At 40.2% G+C, this 19,832-nt stretch overlaps 1 protein-coding gene and 1 long non-coding RNA gene across 2 annotated transcripts; one reads left to right on the forward strand and one right to left on the reverse strand.

Annotated features, from left to right (window-relative positions):
* Nucleotides 1-15,428: 15,428 nt before the first annotated feature.
* Nucleotides 15,429-19,580, forward strand: spdef (SAM pointed domain containing ets transcription factor). Its single transcript, XM_084348504.1, has 5 exons — nt 15,429-15,902; nt 16,595-16,792; nt 17,142-17,189; nt 17,500-17,634; nt 18,624-19,580. Exons 1-5 carry the CDS (start codon nt 15,509-15,511, stop codon nt 18,854-18,856), a joined length of 1,008 nt encoding a protein of 335 aa, XP_084204630.1. The 5' UTR covers nt 15,429-15,508; the 3' UTR covers nt 18,857-19,580.
* On the reverse strand, nt 15,881-16,653 carry LOC311254632. Its single transcript, XR_014622270.1, has 3 exons — nt 16,565-16,653; nt 16,200-16,289; nt 15,881-15,956 (listed from the first exon to the last, which is right to left on the reverse strand). It is a non-coding gene; the product is annotated as an uncharacterized lncRNA (long non-coding RNA).
* Nucleotides 19,581-19,832: the final 252 nt, after the last annotated feature.

Consider the following 19,832-nt stretch of genomic DNA (forward strand, 5'->3'; position numbering starts at 1 on the left):
CTCCTAAAAGTACATGAAATTTTGAGTAAAAGCCTTATTCTTTGGTATCAAGCATGAAATCTCTTCATTTAAAGAGCACCAAAATTAAGTTACTTAATACTTGATCAATTTTATAGTCTTAAAATTGGGTCACTATAATATAGGATGAGCCTGAGGGTGCACAAAGTAACACAGGTATACAGTATCTGTGTGTGTATATGAGAGACAGTGCGTACGTGTGTGGGTGGACGTGATGGCAGTGTGCACGCAGGTGGCGAGCACTGAGGCGATTATTTGAAAGGAGCTTGTGTAGACATCGTGTGACAGGGTAACCGAGGACTAATATTGACTTTTCTTTGAGCGTGGATTCTCCAGAGCTCCTATCACATCTCCGATCTCTCATCGCTCTTGTGTCAATAGTTTTGTTTTGTTAATGTTGAATAACTGCACATCATTTCTGTTAAGTCAGACAGACCTTTAGCTCGAGGCTCCGTGAGCATGAACGTGAAGGAATGAAACACAGGTGTCAGAGATGGAGATTGTTTTATGCATTTATTAACTAATTCAATTTCATTTTTAGTAACTTTTTTGCAACTTTGGTGACCTAAATGTGCAGAGAAAACAAATGCTGAAAAATAGATAAAGACATGTTTTACAGTTTCTAGAGTTGCACTCAGTAGAGTGTATACCTCCACCAAGGCCTAACAGTCACCTTTGGTTCAATTAAGCCTAATCCAATATCAAATAAAACATATTCAAATCCGATAGATCGGCATCAAATTGTACTCATTCATAGAAACCTGCCACCTCAATACGCCTGATTTTTATCATCATGATCCATTCACCAAAAGTTAATGGGGTCTATTTTTTGCTGAGACCCATCCTCCATCCAAGTTTCATGGAAATCTGTTCAGTGGTTTTTGTAACTGACCAACCAACCAACAAACTGACCAACCAACCAACCAACCAACCAACCAACCACCAAACAAACTGACCAACTGACCAACCAACCAACCACCCAACAAACTGACCAACTGACCAACCAACCAACAAACTGACCAACTGACCAACCAACCAACCAACCAACCAACAAACAAACCGACCAACCAACCAACCAACCAACCAACAAACTGACCAACCAACAAACTAACCAACCAACCGACCAACCGACCAACCAACCAACAAACTGACCGACTAACCAACCATGATGTCGGTATTTGATGTTCTTGGAATGAGACTAAACAATCAACTAACGTGAGCTTCAGTTAGCTTCAGTTAGCTTTGCACGGGAATGGCCAGTCGAAATGTCCTTCAGAGGGACACTTTTCACTTTTACTCTTTGAGTACATTTACACAAAGAAATATTTGTTGAAAGACACTGGAAGAAGTGCTTGAGGCAAACTGAAATGTTTAGTTTAAAAATCTCTTCCTTTGATTATCTGTCAAAATTCAGGAACCTTTCCGTTCCTTGTTGCCCCCAGCAATGGAAAACAAACACCACTCTTCAAATATGTGCGTCACGACACAGCAGTGATATTAGATTTTACTTCCTTCAAGATCAAATATTACGTTTTTAAAAGGTGACTCCCACATTTATTCATTCAGTATAATGATAAAAACTGCACGTTCTATGCGTTGCAGTCTGGTTGGAGACAGGAAGCCTCCGCGTGTTTTCATACACCATCTGGTTGATGGAGTTCCTACTTGTCTCGGAAGTATCAATGTGATTAGATTAGGGATTTTATTTGTCTTGGTGGGGAGCGCTGCAGGTGTCATAAACGACAGGCAACGTGAGCCAAACTTTTTGTGAGGGGATGGCTCAGGGCATCAAGAACTCAGAGGAGAGTAAATGATGGAAGATATTTACGCAAGAAATAGACTAATACATTGCTGATTCAATTCCCAGTGGGAAAAGTTCAGAAGAATTAGCATCAAAAGTAGAAGCACTTCTATAAAAACTGGCCCCGTAAAAAAGCACGTTCTTAACTGGTCCAGGTGCCGGGTTTTACTGTTTTATATACTCCTGTTGCAAGACTGCACACGTATGTGATGAGATTATGGCAAGTTTTGTCTGTAAAATCTTCAAAAGTAAATATTCACTACGGCTGTTGGGTAAACATAGGTGTCATTTACACCAGGAAACCCATCACAATTTAAAAACACAATAAAAAAAGAGTTCTGAAAATAGCTTGCACGAGGAGATGTTTTGTTAACAATTAACAATCAGCACTTTATTAGTAGCTGCAGTTGAAACCGACTGATGTAATTTTAACCCAGGACCTTTGCAACAGCCTACGTGTATTAAAGTAACTCAGGCTGTGCAGTTAAACCTTGTGAAGAAATTGTTTTTCCACCTACTTTGTGCAATCTGCCTCCTAATGGCAGACAGTTTAAACCTTGATAGGCCTTTTTAACCTTTTTTTTTTTTTGTCCCTCCCTCCTCTTCATACCATATTCACATGGCGGCCAGGCTCCTGTAAAGTCCTGTGAACATAGAGAATCTGACAAATTGTTATCATTTCACTGCTTCCTGGTTTATCTGCCACTGAAAATTTAATGGATAATGTAATATGGCCCAGATTTTCACTGTCCATCATCTTTTCAGTTGCCGATCAATAAATTAGTGGTGAAATGCTAATCGTTTGTCAGATCACCTGTGTTTACACGGCTTGCATCCTGGAAAGCAGCAGCATAACATTACCGCAGTATGTGAGCACCCCATTGAATGTGACGTCAAGTGATGGAAAATGGCCGCTGTGTGAATATGGTCTATACTGTTGCAGTATGTTGGTCGGTGTGGGATCAGACAACTTTGAGGTCAGTACTTTATTCTCTTAAGTGGATTTTCTGTTTCTTGTGGGATTTTTTTTTCCTGTCGTTTCTTTTTCTGTTGTTTTTTCCGTTGCAGCTCGACCATCGATTTTATTAGCGCTATCTGTCATCAGTGGAAAAACAATAGAAGAGTCTGTGTGCTTTGGACGTGTCTATTCTTGTGTGACACCAACTTCCAACCAATTCAGCTGCTTCAGATTAGCTGTGGTTCAGCCCTTCTGTTAAATGGCGACATGCAAAGTTGCATCCAGTAAAAGTTTGACTTCCGTGTATGGAGACAATAATAAGTAAATAAGTGCAGAGACAAGCTTTGCACGAATGTAATTCAAGAGTCTAACTGAATGCAATCACGATCAACTGATTAGGTAACGTGAAACTGGATGAATCATAAAGTTTGACAGTGTTGGCACCGTAAAATTCACAGGTGCAACCCGACAATCACATGAGTAACGTTTTCAATTTCAAAGGATGAAGCGCATCTGCAGCTGCAGAAAATGCAACGTCTTTAGTGTTACACCAAATTTCACCAACATATCAACATTAGTATGTTGTTACCATTTAGCAACTACAAAAACTGGAAAATCTCAGCTTTAAACCAAAAACTTAGTGGTAGGAGCTAAACCATTTACAGGAAAAATACAATTCTGCCTGTTAAATTTGTAAGATGTGTTTGTTTTTAGTCTAATTCTTTATCACTTTTCTTGTTAATGTCATTGAAGCAGCGATTAATCAATACTTTTCTGTTAACAGTAGTTTACATTATATTAAAGGTGTTGTTTAAAGTTATGATCCGACAGGGAATTTTCCAGCCCTATCGCCAACATTTGAATAAAATTTACATCAATCATCAGTCAAAACCTGCATTTACCTACATCCACAAAAAGGTTGATGTGAGGTGGAAATACCTAAAGTTGCAAATCACACCTTGAATTTTGCATATTTGTTGAAATTTGTTAAAAAGATGTACATTTTTTTTCATCTGCAACTCCAAACTTTAGTTAGTTTTGATATTTTTAGACAAAAATCCCCATCATATTTGTTAGTTTTCATCTTTGCGCCTCGTTCTGTATGTTCTCTCTTTGTTCACACATGCGTCTCTACAAACACACATAAACACTGATACAACACACATTTTATCTGTTTGATAACATAATATTTGAATCAAGCAATCAGATTACAAGTATACAGGAGTTGATACACATTTTTTTTTTCTTCTTATGGATAGAAAACACCGCCTGCACCACACAGCAGCTACCTGTTAGAGCTGTCGTTAAACAATAAACTGTCAAGAGGACTGCGGATCGTTCACTGATACTTGCAAGGGTTGGATATTTGATCAATTTCGTCCTTTTTCCATGCACAGGGCAAGAAAACAGACATTTTAAAACTCCTCCACACACTGCCACTGCTGCATGTCACGTCTGCACCTTCTACATGAATCTCCTTCCCATCTTCTGACCTCAGATCTGCTGGTTTCACATCTGCAGGATCAGACACATCTCTGCAGCGCTAACAGTGTGTTTTAAAAGCGCCGCAATGTCTTGGCAAGCTGCTCGGCTGTTGATATAAATCATTAGGAAATAGATCGGTCATGCGATCTCAAACTGTCTTTGTGATGACTTCATCACTGTCAATGAACCTCTCTAGTTTTAAGGGGAAGTCATATAATCCAGGGCTCTATGTCTCACAACACGCTGTTAACAAGTTGTATCCATTTATGTCATTAAAGTGCTTCAGATCAGCAGCAGGCGTTCAGTCATGAAGTATGCCTGACATGCGCCAAATGCAGTGAAGTAATATTACAGCATGTTTTTGAAGGTGCGATATGTCAAGAGTTGGCCACCTGTCAAATTTATACTCAAAACAAATAGTTAGCTCAGTTAGCCGTGCAGCTAGTGGAGCTCAGAGGGCCAGGGGAGTGTTGGTGTTTACACCACTGGCACAGGAGCTTTGGACCTTGGCGGGCCGTGGCTAGCTGGTTAGCATGAGTAACTTAAGTTATTATCTCTGCAACACAACACAAAGACTATTATTAATTCACACTGTTGATATTTTTGGTTGATTTTTGAATGTTTGCAACTACAATTCGTACATACAGCCCCTTTAATAGCAGTAAAAGTTGTGTGCATGACAAGTTTCCAAACTTAGAGGAAAGGTTCACTCACAAAAATGGAAACCCTCATGATTTGCCTTAAAATAGATTTTAATTTTAACAATTCGGGATCTCAGCGATGTTGTAAAAAGTACCAGAACTCATACTTTTGTAAAAGTAAAGATTTCACGTAATAACGTTATATAATAACTGCGCTACTTTGGGTCTGATGCAGCATGTAATCTACAGAGTAATTAGTAACTAAACAGGCTTGGAGAGTAACAGAATACATGTAATGGGATGACATAAAAAAAGGCAATTGTATTCCATCACAGTTACAGAAAAAAGGATGTAATTAGATTACAGATACATTAAAAAGGGGGATTACTAACAGAGTTATGAGACACTTGTCTGTAACTACACACATGCAAACACATGACAACACTTCAGGGGTCTCTACTTTACTTTACTTTAGGTACTTTGGCTCTGATGCTGCATGTAATCTTCAAAGTAACTAGTAACTAAAGCTATCAAATAAATGTAGTGACTAAAAAGTACACTATTTGCCTATATGTGGAGTATAAAGTAGCAGAAAATGGACATTGGATCACTGCCGCTTCCGGAAATCTTCGAGCTTGCCACCTTAAGTCCATCACTGGATCACAGGGTTCTGCTGCAAAGCTCGAGAAAGGTTTTGTGGACTACGAAACTTCCCCCACTTCACTTCCCATCAGCATTCCTCGTGTAAGAACTGATTTGATCTCCTGATTATCCCCATGAAGCAGTTGGAAGAGCTGTCATAACCAACGTCAAGAGACAATATCTCACTTCATACTCATAATCTGAGTTCATCCGCTCACAAAGCTTAAAAAACAATCGGGGCTTTATTGACTTTGCTAAGACATGTCAGGTGGGTCACTGACACCTGTTTACAGTGGGGACACCTGCACAATCATTACTCATCTCAAGGTAGCAGTGCAGCAATTGTGGCTTCATATGTGACATCCAGTCTGTTGCTTCTTTTAACTCATTGTCTCTCAACTGTGACGATATTGTTCTCGAGCCAAGGAAAAGGTCAAACACTAGTCGAAGAAACTGCCATGCAAATTTTGTTGATGGACTGGATGTGGGTGAAGCGAAAAGCAAACAGAGGATCTCTCTTCACACACTTTATCATCATTCTCAGCTCTCGAATATTATATTACATTCAGTTTAACTTAAGGAAATTTATCTGCGCAGCACATCTAACAGTATAAAGTTGGACGTGTGTGTACAATTTCATATTGAAATGTCAAATGAAAGGAGGTTGTCATCGCTCACGGTTTGATTTGGTGTGTCTACAAACACTCAGCTGCTAAGAAGTCTTGACGCAGTATGTGCACACCCTCTCTGCAGCTCACAATTACTCCATTCAGACTCTGTGGCAAACCATATCAAAGTCACAGCTCCCGTATTGGAAGCAAAAGAATAGAAAATATGTCCAGGACCTGAAAAGAAAAGGAAACTTTAGGATTTTGCGGTCGCTATCAGAAGACCGGCCATTTAGGAACTTACACAGTGGATTAAAAGCAAGATTAGAGTGGGGAAGATTAGATATACCGACGTCTGAAAGTACTTTATTGTTGTGTGTTACCGCTGTTTTACTACTAACATGATTTTCTTTGAAAGCCGTCGCCTTTTATATCTATTTGACAAGAGCCACACTGTTCAAACAGGCTTAAATTACGCAGAGAGGAAACAGTTTTTCATGACAATGCTTCACTTTGCAGTCGGCAAACAGCAGCACACAGACAGTTTTTCACATTTGTGGTCAACGCTCAATACCTCTGAATGAATACATATAATAAGCTGCTTCAGAGGCGAGATGAGGTGCTGACGACAGTTTCTCCACTTGAATGGAGTCAGTAATCTGCAGTAAAGTGCAGCGATTGCGATCTGGTTGTCTGCAGTTGTTATTGTTGGTCAAGAAATCATCCATGCAGCTGATATGCACTCTGGTTGTGTATGAGCTGCTGGGAAACTGGTGTGGGTCAGAGATAAACGTAATTATTACTCTCACTGTCACGTCACATGTTATGACCTGACCTGCTTGAGGTTTGATGAAAAAAAAAGCAAATCGTTACATTGTTTAAAAAACATGAAAAATTGTTTTTATGAACAATTCAGACACTTCAGGCAGGGATTTGCAAGATATGTGTGGAGAGTGGATGTCTTACCACATGAAGGAGTTGCTCATGCTTAGCCTAAACGTGTTAGTCAAGTGGATAGTGTGACTGAACTCAGCTGATAATATGTTGATTATTTATTTTGTACCGATCAAATAAGAGGCTACTAAGTACATTAAAGATCATACACAAGGTTATACTTGTGCTAAACTTATGACATACTGCATTGTGAAGTTAAAATGATCTCCACCTGCTTCAACTACATTATTACAAACCTGGCCGAGAAGGCTGAGTGGATTATTCTGGTTAAATAAGAATATAACTCAGTTGAAGGTGCTGGTGCGGCCTTGCTGGGAATTACACGAGGTCACCAAAACATCATTTATGGATAAAAGTGGTAAAAAAGTGCAACAAAGGCAACCTGAGAAGAAGTCCTAGAGGGACTAAATGAAGACACACAGGGCCATGGTGTGTATCACAATGCCACGGCCTTGTCAATGCTGAAGTTCACATGAGGCTTCAGCTGTCTGAGTTAGACGAATCAAGCATGAGTTACTTTTCTTACTGTATTTCCCCTGCCGCTTCTCTGCAAGAAAACATTCTTAGTGGAAGCACAAAGACAAAATGTGGTACTAATAGAAGATGAACTCATGAGGATGCAGCCTGATTTGTAAAAAGCATCATATTGACCTCTGCTGACCTGACGACTGTGGATTGTGTCTCACGTCACTGACACCAAAGTCGTTTTAGAAAGAAACCTCTTACTCATCCTGATTAACATTTAAGTTAAGAGCCACTTTTTTCTGCTACACATATTTTTATTCCAATTTTGAACTTTTATTTAATATTGCTTATTTTAAGAATATGATATTGTCTAATCTGACAATACAATAAAATTGCCATAAATAATAAACGGTAACTTAATTAAAATGTTAGTTAACAGTTATTTAATTGTTAACAAACACTGAAATGCTTTAATAATCATTTATCAAGCAAATATTTATTGTAAAGTTTCAACTGATGTTTATAAAACTTTGTAAATGGCAAATAAATACTGTGCAGTTTGTCTATAAACATCTGGATGGCCATTTTAAAAGTGCAACTGATGTTTTTAGTCTTTGCAAATGCTTGATTAACTGCTTATTAAGCAACTATACATTTATCACTTATTAATGATGGTAATTATAAGAGTTACTGATAGTTTAACCTCAGTGAGAGATGATTTTCTATGAACTCATGGCTGCCTCAAGACAACAATGTTGGGAATAAATGGTTCAATCTTTAATAATACATACATCTTATCCTGAAAAATAACTATTTCTGATGAATAAATGTTGGAAATTAAAAGGAAAATAGCATGAAATGGAAATATTAAAAAAACTCAGTATACTTAGTTATATTCCAGCACTTTATTATCTTACAAAGTTTTGTTCAAAGTCTCTTATCACTTTGAATTGTCTGTCACCTAAGAGGCGAGGTCAACTAGTAGTGTTTGAGGAGGTCTGAGCTAATCTGCAAGACATTGGCACACACACACACACACACACACACACACACACACACAGGTTTGTGTGCATAAGTAAACACGACTGCCCTATAAATATAAATTGCAGTCAATGGTGCTGGAATTCCTTTGCAGTCACTGACTCAGTCACTCTCCCTCGCTGCCTCTCGCTCTGTACACACCCCCAGCAGGTGCTTTCACTTGAGGTTTAGTTTGCAGTTGTGCTTTAGGCTCTGACTTTCAGGTTTTAGTGTGATTGTACCAAAGAGCCTGGGAGGGTCTGAGGCCTCAGACTGGAGGACAGTCACCGAGGGGGGAAACAGACTGAAGGGTGCCGCTCCTCTGCCCCTCAGGTAGCCGCCGGGCGTCCAAGTCTGAGCTGAGCGTTCGTCTGCAACGAGACAAAGAGGCCGTCCTTCATCCTCAACAGATCCAGAGCTGCTGCTGCTGCTGCTGCACCTGCATCATCCCAGCCAAGCCTTTGCATCCAACCAGCAGAGCATCTTTGCATCGGTAAGAAGACGCCAACGTTACGCAACATCCTAAATATAGTGATGTGTATCCAAAAAAATACAGGTTTTGTTTGCACATTGTTGTTTGAGGAGCATTTGTGTGACACTTTTCTGGAAATCCATGATATCATATTGTCTACAGTATCTGTTACAGTTAATTTTAAGATGTCCAACTTCACCATCGTCCTCTCATCTTTTAAAGAAAAGGACATCATCTGTGCAACTTGTAGTCATTTATTATTATTTATGATTATTAATTAAAGATAGTGCAAACTTAAAGTCAGTTAAAAATCTATTTTATAGCCAAAACATCCAGTCTTTAGTGGAGAAGATGAAAAGATGTTTTTAATTCACCTCATCATTCTGTTTTCTGCACATTTGTTCTGTCTCTTAGTCAAACTTTCCTGTTTTTCTTGTCCAATTGCATGTCAGCTTTCACGCCAAAGATAAAAACAAAACAAAATGTGGTCAGATAACAGGTGACAAGGGGGTTGACAGCGGCTGGTTGCCAAAAACCACAAGCTAACATATCAAAATAAACGTGTCGCTGCCGTCCAAGGTGCCAAACATAAACAAAACTCAAGTGGTTTGCTCTTTTAGCTCAGCTGGACGATTCATCCAAGAGTCCTCAAGCATAAAAAACATTACTTTAATAGATAAAACAGAACAGACACGTTCAATATCATTAAAACAACAATAGTGCATCAATAAAGCACAGCAATTAAACTTGCAAGCCGCAGGAAACCCACCTCATGTAGTTCTTGATATCTATATTATTATTATTATTATTATTAATCAAACTACTCTCATGTATTAAAGGTGCACTATGTAGTTTTGGGGGAATAAATTGTAATCAGAAGAGAAATATCTTTTTTTAATGTCTAAACAAACTAAATAAACAAACAAACTCTTACTTTGTTCATATATCGCGGACCTCGCCATCTTTCTGACTCTGAGAACAGTGTGTTTATTCAGTTATTGAAAAAATTAACTATTGTATTGTATTATTACATCATTCATACAGTAAAAAATAAAATTCTGAGTTTGAATTTTGTCTCCAAAACTACATAGTGCCCTTTTAACTTCAGCTATTTAAACTATTTTAAAAACATTTTTATATCCACAGTTGTGTTTGTTTGTTCCACATCTTCTCTGTCCTACATTGTCACGCTCGGTTTAAATTGGCCCTTCTCTAAACCAGTTTCTGATTAATCTATATTTCTATGTAACTTTGAAAACTGCTGCCGTCAGCATCCACCGCCACGTTAAAACCGGCTGCAGCAGCACACGCCTCGGGCCTCGTATATCTTCGCTATCGCTGCAACAAAACAGGGGACAGGTTTATTTAGTCCTCCTCCCGTGCTTCACCTCCTAATCCCCAGGTCAAATCTTTTATTATTATCTTTATCATTAACTGTGAATAAAGCCTTCTGTCAAAAATTAATTTAAAACCAACAGCAAAAGCACTTGCGATGGTTTAGTGTTTCCTCGGAGGCTGGCCTGATGCCAGTGCACCTGACTAACAGTAAAAGTGAATCACCGAGTGTACCAACATCCTCCACTGGCAGTTAATACAACCCACCCAGTGAGCAGAAGTTCAGGATAAATTCACTTTAACAGACAGTGTTTGATCTGTGAAATAGAAGCTTCTGCAAACACACGCACATTTGCAATTAATACCTAAACCTAATTTATTATGTGAACAGAGCACCTGCACGTGTTCAGTGTTCCCATAAATAAAACCTGCGAGGCAGCAGTCAAATCCTAATCACTTCCTCCTCCAGGCTGCAGGCTTTTCTTCACAGCAAAAGTCGTATCGAGCGAAGGAGCTCGACACAAAGATGAAACTCCATCTTTTTTTTCTCAGAACAATGACTTCCTGAGTTGGTCCAAGTTTCCCATGAGAAACAATAACAAGCGGGGGGGAAAAAAGTCTCCCTTTAACACTCACATGGCAAACAGTCACGCCTGGCTGTACACACTCCTTTAACTCCGGACTCAAACAACACAGACCTTTAATGTGTGTGTGAGTGTGAGCACAGGATTCACACTTCGGTCACTATGAGATAGATGCTCTCAAATCTCACACATGACCTTTTTCTTTTTCAACTCAGACTGATTCGAGCAGGTTAAGCACACTTTTTGAAAAAGAGCCAGCTTTTGCTTGTTTTAATCTCTACTCATTAACTTTAATCCAAACACCGAGACGACGTCTGTCACATTACTGTTGCAGCAACAGTGATCAATGGGCTGACAGGTTCATTTGTATCGGTCTGCAACTTTTACCACTTTCATTTACGACTTTACAACTCTTTAACTCAGAATTTTACATGTTTTCCTTGGCTTTACAAGTGTCTTTTGTGAAGGAAGTTTCTTACTCACACATCAGATCTGTGTCAGGATTACTCTGGCCAACGTAATTGTGATTAACGATATTATCCTGATAGTCATAAAACTATTCTCTAAAATGCACCAAATAACACTGTAATCACTTTAACCTTACATCTTGTCAGGAAACAAATATTTATATTGACACACATCCGATTAAAACATGTTTGTGTGCAAGCCTTACCTTCAGGCACAGTGACAGGCTAAATCAGGAAACCAATATTAGACTTCAGCGAGCTTTTTCAAGTCAATCGTGGATGATTTTCACGATTGTCCCGATAATGAAAATACACAACAATCAACACGAACTGCGATGTAGTCTGTTATTGTCCCATCTCTAACCACGTGCAGCTGAAAGGCCTCTGAAAATGAAAAGAGTAATGCCTGTACACCGACACATTCGTCTTACCTACTTATTGAAGCTCCTTGTCCCACTTGAATTGTGTCGTTAATCACACACACGGTGTTTGTCAATTTAAAAGATAATTTTTCATGTCGAGAAAGTCGCAGTTTGTCGTAAATAAAGTAAAATATCATCTGGTTTTGTGTCAATCGCTCGGTGAACTACATCGACTCGCTCAACGTACGTCACCAACCCCAACATGGCCGCCAACTCGACACAGAAAAGGTACCACAAAGGATGAAAATCACAATAAACCTGGTCACATTGACAACTGCAGTTATGTGAAAAGATAGTGTGTCAGTTTTAGACCATAGTAGAGTAACCATAGTTACAATCTATATGCATCACATCCACAACTTCAGCACCACGACATGGTTTTCATTTGTTACGTCACATTTCTTTGTCGCAACCTATTTTTCAGAACATTTCTAACAAGTCACACTTTTAAAAAGCGACTTAAAGACTTTTACTAAACTGCTGCATGTGTGACTTCTGGGAAAACAACTTTTTGCAGAAGAAAAACTTGCTTTCGACAACTACAAGTTAATAACGATACAAACCGCATTTTAAATAATGACATTCTTCACGTTAGATGAGACCAAAGCACGTAGAAGGAATATGGTTCCCAGGGTGGAGGCCTGCGTGGAGGGAGTCCTCCTCCGTCTGTGTCAAAGGCTGACTTTGCAGAGTAAATGGAGCGAGCTCTAATGCTCCTGAAATGAATATCGGCGTCTTGACCAAACTCATTTAGAGATCAGTCAGGGTCTTAATCCCTCTCCATAGGGGTGTGTGTTTGTGTCTTTTTCTTATGCCCCCTCTTCCTTTTGGAAGAAGGTAATATGGCTAAATTTGCTTTGCTAATGGGCTTAGCGCAAGCTGTTACAGAGCAGAGTTGACACACAGGCAGCAGCCAGGCTGGGATACCGGTGGCTTTTAATCTGACTCCTGATGGAGTGAAAGGGAGTGTGGGTGATAGTTTACGGGAAGTCTGAAGATAAAAGGAAGACAGGGGAGGAGGTTTTACAGCAGGGGGTCGGGGACAAGAGAGTGGAGAGGGAAATCTTTTTTTAGGGGGGCGGGAGAGATAACTTCATTTAAGTTTGGAAAAAGAAAAGATATCTTTTTTTCTAAAGTTTCTAGCAGCTCTGCAATTAAAGTGTCTTTGACAAAAAAGAAAATAATCATGTGCATCGTGATTTTTCACTCTTGAATTGAAGTTTCCAAGAAGTATTCAGAATTCAGTCATTATCTACGATTGTCGATGGAAAGTTGGGTGAAGTTTCGTAGTCCACAAAACATTTCTGGAGCAAAACAGTGTTGCAGCATTCTCCTAAACAACCAAAGTAGATGGGGACTTGTTTTAAAACGTAAAAAAGAAAAAAAAAATGGCTCCATACAGCTTGTCCAATGTGATTTAAGTCTACGGAAGCCCAGAGACCCCAAATTGATTCAAAAAGACAAAATTTAGACCCTCGAAGAAACTTTACCTGGACTCATTTGACTCTCCCCTCACGGATGATTTTGGTTGATGGCTGTTCTTTCTTATGAAATTTTATGAGACCTTTCTTTCTTTTGTGTCTTGACAAATAAAGCCATGCCTCTCCGTGAACATGTGCACGGTGGGAGCACACTTCCTTTACCGAGGCATGAGCTACAACCACTGATAACCTGGTGTGTGTGACAGCAGTGTGCCTTCCCATATGCCAGCTGTGGGCAGCTAAACATTATGGCCGCCATATGCGAGTTCACCCTGAGATTACAACACTTGTGCTTACAGCTGACGTCCATAAATGACCACTTATGATGGCAATTTCCTGTCGCAGCTATCAGTCGAGTCTTCATAAAGCAGACGCCTCGGTCGTGTTGTGCACGCTCTCCTCCACATTATCTAACTTGATTAAAAACTCCAGCTGACAGTGGAGACGGAGGGCTGCAGAGACGGCACCTTGAAAGCCCGAGCTGCTTCGGGCCTCAATACGAGTCACCTAAACCCCGAGACATCAGCCATTCTGGGCCGCTGACCCACAAATAAGAGACTCAGTCAAATCCATTTTGCCCCATGCCTGTCAGCGCTGTGTGTGTTTTAACTCTCTTGAGGGTCATTCCTCCAGTATCTCTGTTAGGCTTCTTATAGAGCATCGAGCAGCGCTCACCTCAGATCAGCTCATAACACGTTAAGAGAAAGAGTTCCTGCCTGCAGCTGCTCTGATGGAGTTTCTTACTAAACACAAACAACTGCAGGTTTAGCAGCCAGAGAATTACAGGAGAGGAGCTGCAGAAGAAGGTATTTTATCTTTTTGACTCGAAGCATGAAATCGCTTGAATTTTTAATCATTTTGTCAGACAGGATTATCGTTCGGATGCAGATTTATATGATATTCTTAAACACAGGTTATGAAATAGTTTCGATTTAATGCTGATGCCTCAATGTGACTCACATAAACAAACAAGGATATCAGTGAGTCACTACTTTGAAGACTTGCAGCTCGACTTGACAGGAAACAAATGACTTTAGACTCGACCATGACTTGGAAGTTAAAGACTCGTGACCTGACTTGACACTTTGTGTTCGTTTTTATGTTTTCAGTTTAGTTTTGTTTGTGTGTCTGTCGAGATTTCACTGGTGAGAAATGATGTGGAGGGAATTGGATTTAGAGGAAATTAAGTAATAAATAAAAATAAAGCTTTTATAAAGTTATTTATTTTTTGTTTGATTATATTTGTTTAACTAAATATCAATAATTATCATGCAAATTCACAAATTAAAGCTATTTTTTAATGGCAGAGTGCTGAGGATGAACTGAGGAGTCTCACAGCTTGAAGAGAAAGCTGCTCAGTAGTCTGGTGGTGCAGCAGCAGAACAACTGGCTTTTTTATCATTAGGACATAACGTTGCTAAGAAATGTCAATAACTTTAGCTGCAGCTCAATAAAAATACTTGCCAACACGACACAAATTTAATGGAACATAGGTGGTGATTACCAAATTACATATTTAAAATTTCTTTGAAATTATCCCCCAATTACTACGATAATTACCTATTAAAAACTAGCCCAGCATGGTTTCATAATAATATTCTGCTATTTTCAAATAATTTCTTTAATATATTTTCAGGAAACTTCAGTCGAGCTTCTGCTTAACTTAACTACAGTTATTAATCTGAGTCTTCGCTATGCATCTTGCAAAAAAGACCAACAACAAAAAATACGTTGCTTCTTTCTTTCACTTGCTTCCTAAACAAATACGCGTGCGGCAGGTGTGCTCATACCGTTTTTGTCCACAGGGGCCGCCAGAGTCAACAAAGATTAAAGTTCCTTGTAGCAACTTTAACTTCAGAACAACTTTTATTGATTTTGGATGTGCTTATGTTAAAGGTAGGGGTGGAGTAGATGAGAGAAAAGAGCGAGACACTGGAGACGTAGTTCAGGTCCCAGTGAAAATCTGATATTGTCACAGCACTTGTTACGGCAAATCTGCCTATTTTTTCCACAAAGAACCTTTTTATAAACATTTTGCAAAGCTTAAAGGACACGTTTAAAAGTTCACGTCTCTCAGTTCATGTGCATTGACCATGCTCGAAATATAAAAGTTTAATTGGACTTTTCTTGTCGCCCTCGCCTGCAGGCACCAGTTATGTCAAATCCAGCGGGCCCAGTGTATGGATCCCGGATGACAGACGACTCCCTCGCCATCCTGGATCGAAACAGGGTCTCCGGAGAACCCTGGGATCTCGAGGAGACCAAACCGAGCCTCTACCTTTCCTGCTTCGACATGCTCCTCACTGAAGACGCCGCCTGGCTGGTGAAAGTGTCCGAGGCCTCCCCGACGCTGGCTGTACCCATGACGCGCATGGAGCCCCAGGAGGAACCAGAGCAGTGCCCCGTCATTGACAGCCAGGAACAGGGACTCTCTCCTGGGCTGGAGGGTCAGGAGGAGGAGCGCTCTCTGGAGCAGGTGCAGAGCATGGTGGTGGGAGAAGTCCTGAAGGACATCGAAACAGCCTGCAAACTGCTCAACATCACCCCAGGTAAGCCAACTTCCACCACACCTGCTGCCGCAGTTTGTCATCTAAGACATATAACTGACAAAGACACAAATCTTTAAAGCACACAGGGAATTTTTTCATCTCACACAAAAAGAAAATGTTGCCCGTTATTTGCAGCTAAAGGGATACTGAGTCAGACGCATTTAAGCTTCTGGATCTCGCACCCAAAATCAACACATATTTGTGTGGATAGTCCAGGAAAGATGACAGTTCAGATAAATCATATCCTTACTGACGCAAAGCTGTGTTTGCCCGCTCCAGGATCTGTTTAATCCTGACCTTTGCATGCGTTCTCTCTTGGATTGTGACAGTGATGGTTCTTTCTTGCCATATTAGACGTCGTGTACACAGTCTTAAGGGCGAGGTCTCCTGTTCATTGAGCAAACAGAGGCAGCATTATGTATTGTAAGGCTTCTGGCTGTCATAAAGCTGCGCAATCCCCAGTCATCTGTTCCACTGATTACAACTGCAGTGGCATAAAAGACTGATGACTTTGTGGTTTCAGTAAATGTATTATGCGTAAAAGTAAGAGGACATAATAAAAACTTAACTAAACTCGACTTGACTAGATTCAATATGACTTTAATCTCACTGGAGGTATAACTCAGGTAATTTACTGCAGGGGCAGCTGGGAGTTTTCTCACCTGTCTCCTCTCTTAACTCTGTTCTCGTAGACCCTATCGAGTGGAACACAGGGAACGTCCAGAAGTGGCTGCTGTGGACTGAACATCTGTACAGGCTGCCGCACGCAGGAAAGGCCTTCCAAGACTTGACAGGAAAGGACCTGTGCGCCATGAGCGAGGAGGAGTTTCGCCAGCGCTCGCCGCAGTGTGGAGACACGCTGCATGCACACCTGGACATATGGAAGTCAGGTGTGTGTTTAACAAGTTCATCGTAGCCACCTGCAGCTCCCACGATGAGTGTATCAACCAGCGATTGAGTGTTTGTAACTTTTAAATGATCATTTTGGGCATTTTTCAACTTGTCTTCATGAATTTATGTACAATATGAGTAGATATGGATAGACAAGTCAAGTCAATTCTCATTATGTAACCCAAAATCGCAAACTTTGCAACCTCACTGGGCTTTTTCAATCCATGCAGCACACAACATGACCATGCAGAAACAAATTAACAAAATAATTGTCAGAGGAAGAGGTTTAAGCCTTGAATTAATTCAAAATAAACGTTTTTTAATTGAATTTCTCTCTCCTCTCTTCAGCTGCCTGGATGAAAGAGAGGTGTTCAGTCGGAGACACAAAAACTACCGGTAGGTTTGGTTTCCTGATTTTCTGAATTAGATAATAAATCCATTATAGCTTTGAACAGAATCAGGCAAAATGAATCTGTTGTGCACATTTGCATTCTATGCATGTCCATACCACTGGACAGTTTTGTGTTTAACTTGACTAAGTAGTGGTAAAATATATTAGACTCTCCTGTCTCCTGGTTAGTTTGGAAACATTAATGGCCTTTCCTCACAATGTTTCGGGCCTTGAGGGATGTGTGTTTTTCTCTGTTAATTAAAAAACTGTGGCCTTAAGGTCCAAATGTTGTTAATTTTTGCTTTGTTGTTGTAGGTGGTGAGGAGCTCTGGTCCGAGGCAGACTCATCCTGTTCAGGTCAGCCCATTCATCTGTGGCAGTTCCTCAGAGAGCTCCTGCTGAAACCTCACAACTACGGACGCTGCATCCGCTGGCTCAATAAAGAAAAAGGTATCTTCATGCTTTCAGCTCCGACTCCACTCACAGTTCAGCTACTTACAGAGCTTAGACCACAACTGAAATGTTAAGTGTTTTTATTGCTTACACAGAAACTGACACTTCATCCGCCTTCACTTGGTGCACGTCAACTCAAACTTCAAGTGCTTTCAGTATTTACTCATAAACCAAAAGTTCAACTCCACCTTCAACTTCAAAACTTCAGAACAGTTGTTCACTTTCTTTCAAAAACTCAGTATGTTCACATACTTCAGCAGCGAATCAGGATGGAGAGCATGCAACATTTTCTTTAAAAAATTCTGACTTTTAAATTATTTTTAGGATCATTTTTTTATCTATAAGTTCATGAAACAAGGGCAGAGACAAGGATGTGGCTGTAATATCAATAAAACAGCTAAAGAGGAGAGAGGGGTGAATTCTCCTTTTTTTCTATTGGAAGAGTCAAAACAGATACAAGAGAACATAAAACAAAGGCTTAACTGTCATTCCCGCCTCGGTCAATGCAAATAAATTGATAAACAAGAGGAAAACATAACGGCTTTACGTCTGCAATCTTTTTGAATAGTTTTTTCCAGAGATTTTGTTTGTATTCAGTGTTTTTTCTTCCTCGTAAAACATTTGCAAATCATTTAACTTTGAAATCTGCACATCTATTTTTACTTACTTCCCCCTTTGTGCCTTGCACTGGCACATTGCAGTGTTTTATTTCAAATAGCTGTCACGTATAGATCAGTGGATCAGCGTCAAATTATTGGCAAGATGGACAAGAACAAATAAAACAAGGACCCACTGGCAAAACATTCCTCCATAGCGCCATTAGTGGTCAAAAACTCCACAGAGTACCTTTAATCTCAGTGAGACTACTGGTTTAAACAACAGAAAATCAAACAAACAACAAAGAAATATGCACGTTAAATGAAAAATGTGACGCTACGTTTATTTTTGTGCCGCTACAAATGTCGACTCTCTTGTGACTCCGCCAGGTATTTTTAAAATCGAGGACTCGGCTCACGTCGCGAGGCTGTGGGGACTCAGAAAGAACCGGCCTGCTATGAACTATGACAAGCTGAGCCGCTCCATACGTCAGTACTACAAGAAGGGCATCATCCGCAAGCCTGACGTGTCTCAGAGACTGGTGTACCAGTTCGTTCACCCGGTTTGTGGCAGCAGCATAGCGGGAGGAGCGAGAGGAGGAGATGGAAACCTACCGAATTAAAAGGACGCGCTATCTCACCGCCATGCACTTGAAGACCTAACCCGAGATAGAGAGGTGACATGAAACACGTGCACTGACCAACCCCAATGGTACACACTTCCACTGCCAACAGCTGGCAGCTGCTGTACGAAGGCTTATCTGAAGAGACAAAACAAGATGGCTGTCGAGGCTTTTTCCTGCTGCAAAAAGAAACAACAAAACAGATTAAAAAAAACACGAACTGCCTTGTCTTTTGCATGATCTGCCTGTTTATTTTTCCATAATGTGATTCTCAGTTATTCTTTACTCCTTATTTCACCGAACAGTTTGAACCGATCGCTCCACGAGCTTCAGGGAAACGCCCGTCGCTCACTTTGTCTTTCCGTTCTGCTCATGTTGACCACTGTCTCTGTTTGAGTTAGAGCCAGTTCTCCTGACGCAGTTGAAAATGTGGTTAGGATTGTTTTGCTTCTTTTTTGGGTTTGGTCCTCGCTGTTAAATAAACAGTCAGTCAGAGAGGAGAGGCTGTTCTGGTATCTCGTCTGCAGACAAAGAGACTTTATTCGTTTGCTGGATCCTCACACCCTGCTGGGACTGTATTGATTATGCCACTCTAATGTAATGTTTCAGTTAAAAAGTGATGCATTCTCTTTATATTGTTCGACTGCTGAGGAGCCCTGCTTTATGAACTGTATATTATACTCTGACATCTGGTTTATACTGCTGTACATGTTGCATTTTATGTTCTGGGTGTTTTATTGTTGAGACCCAAAGTGTTAAAATTGATATAAAATGAATAAATAAATATACAGACAAAATGAATGAGGGAATCATGAGATTGTAAAATGATAAAAATGTGTTTTTAGCCATGTTAGCAGCACTGACAGGGCTCATCTGTTGGTCCAACACTTTTGTCCAGACAGCTCTCAACAACGTCCTGATGGACTGCCGGCGTACAGAACATGTTCCTCCTCAGGATTAACTTTACAAACTTTAA

Source organism: Pagrus pagrus (assembly GCF_965226575.1).
Source record: "Pagrus pagrus genome assembly, chromosome: 3".
NCBI classification, from domain to species: domain Eukaryota; kingdom Metazoa; phylum Chordata; class Actinopteri; order Spariformes; family Sparidae; genus Pagrus; species Pagrus pagrus.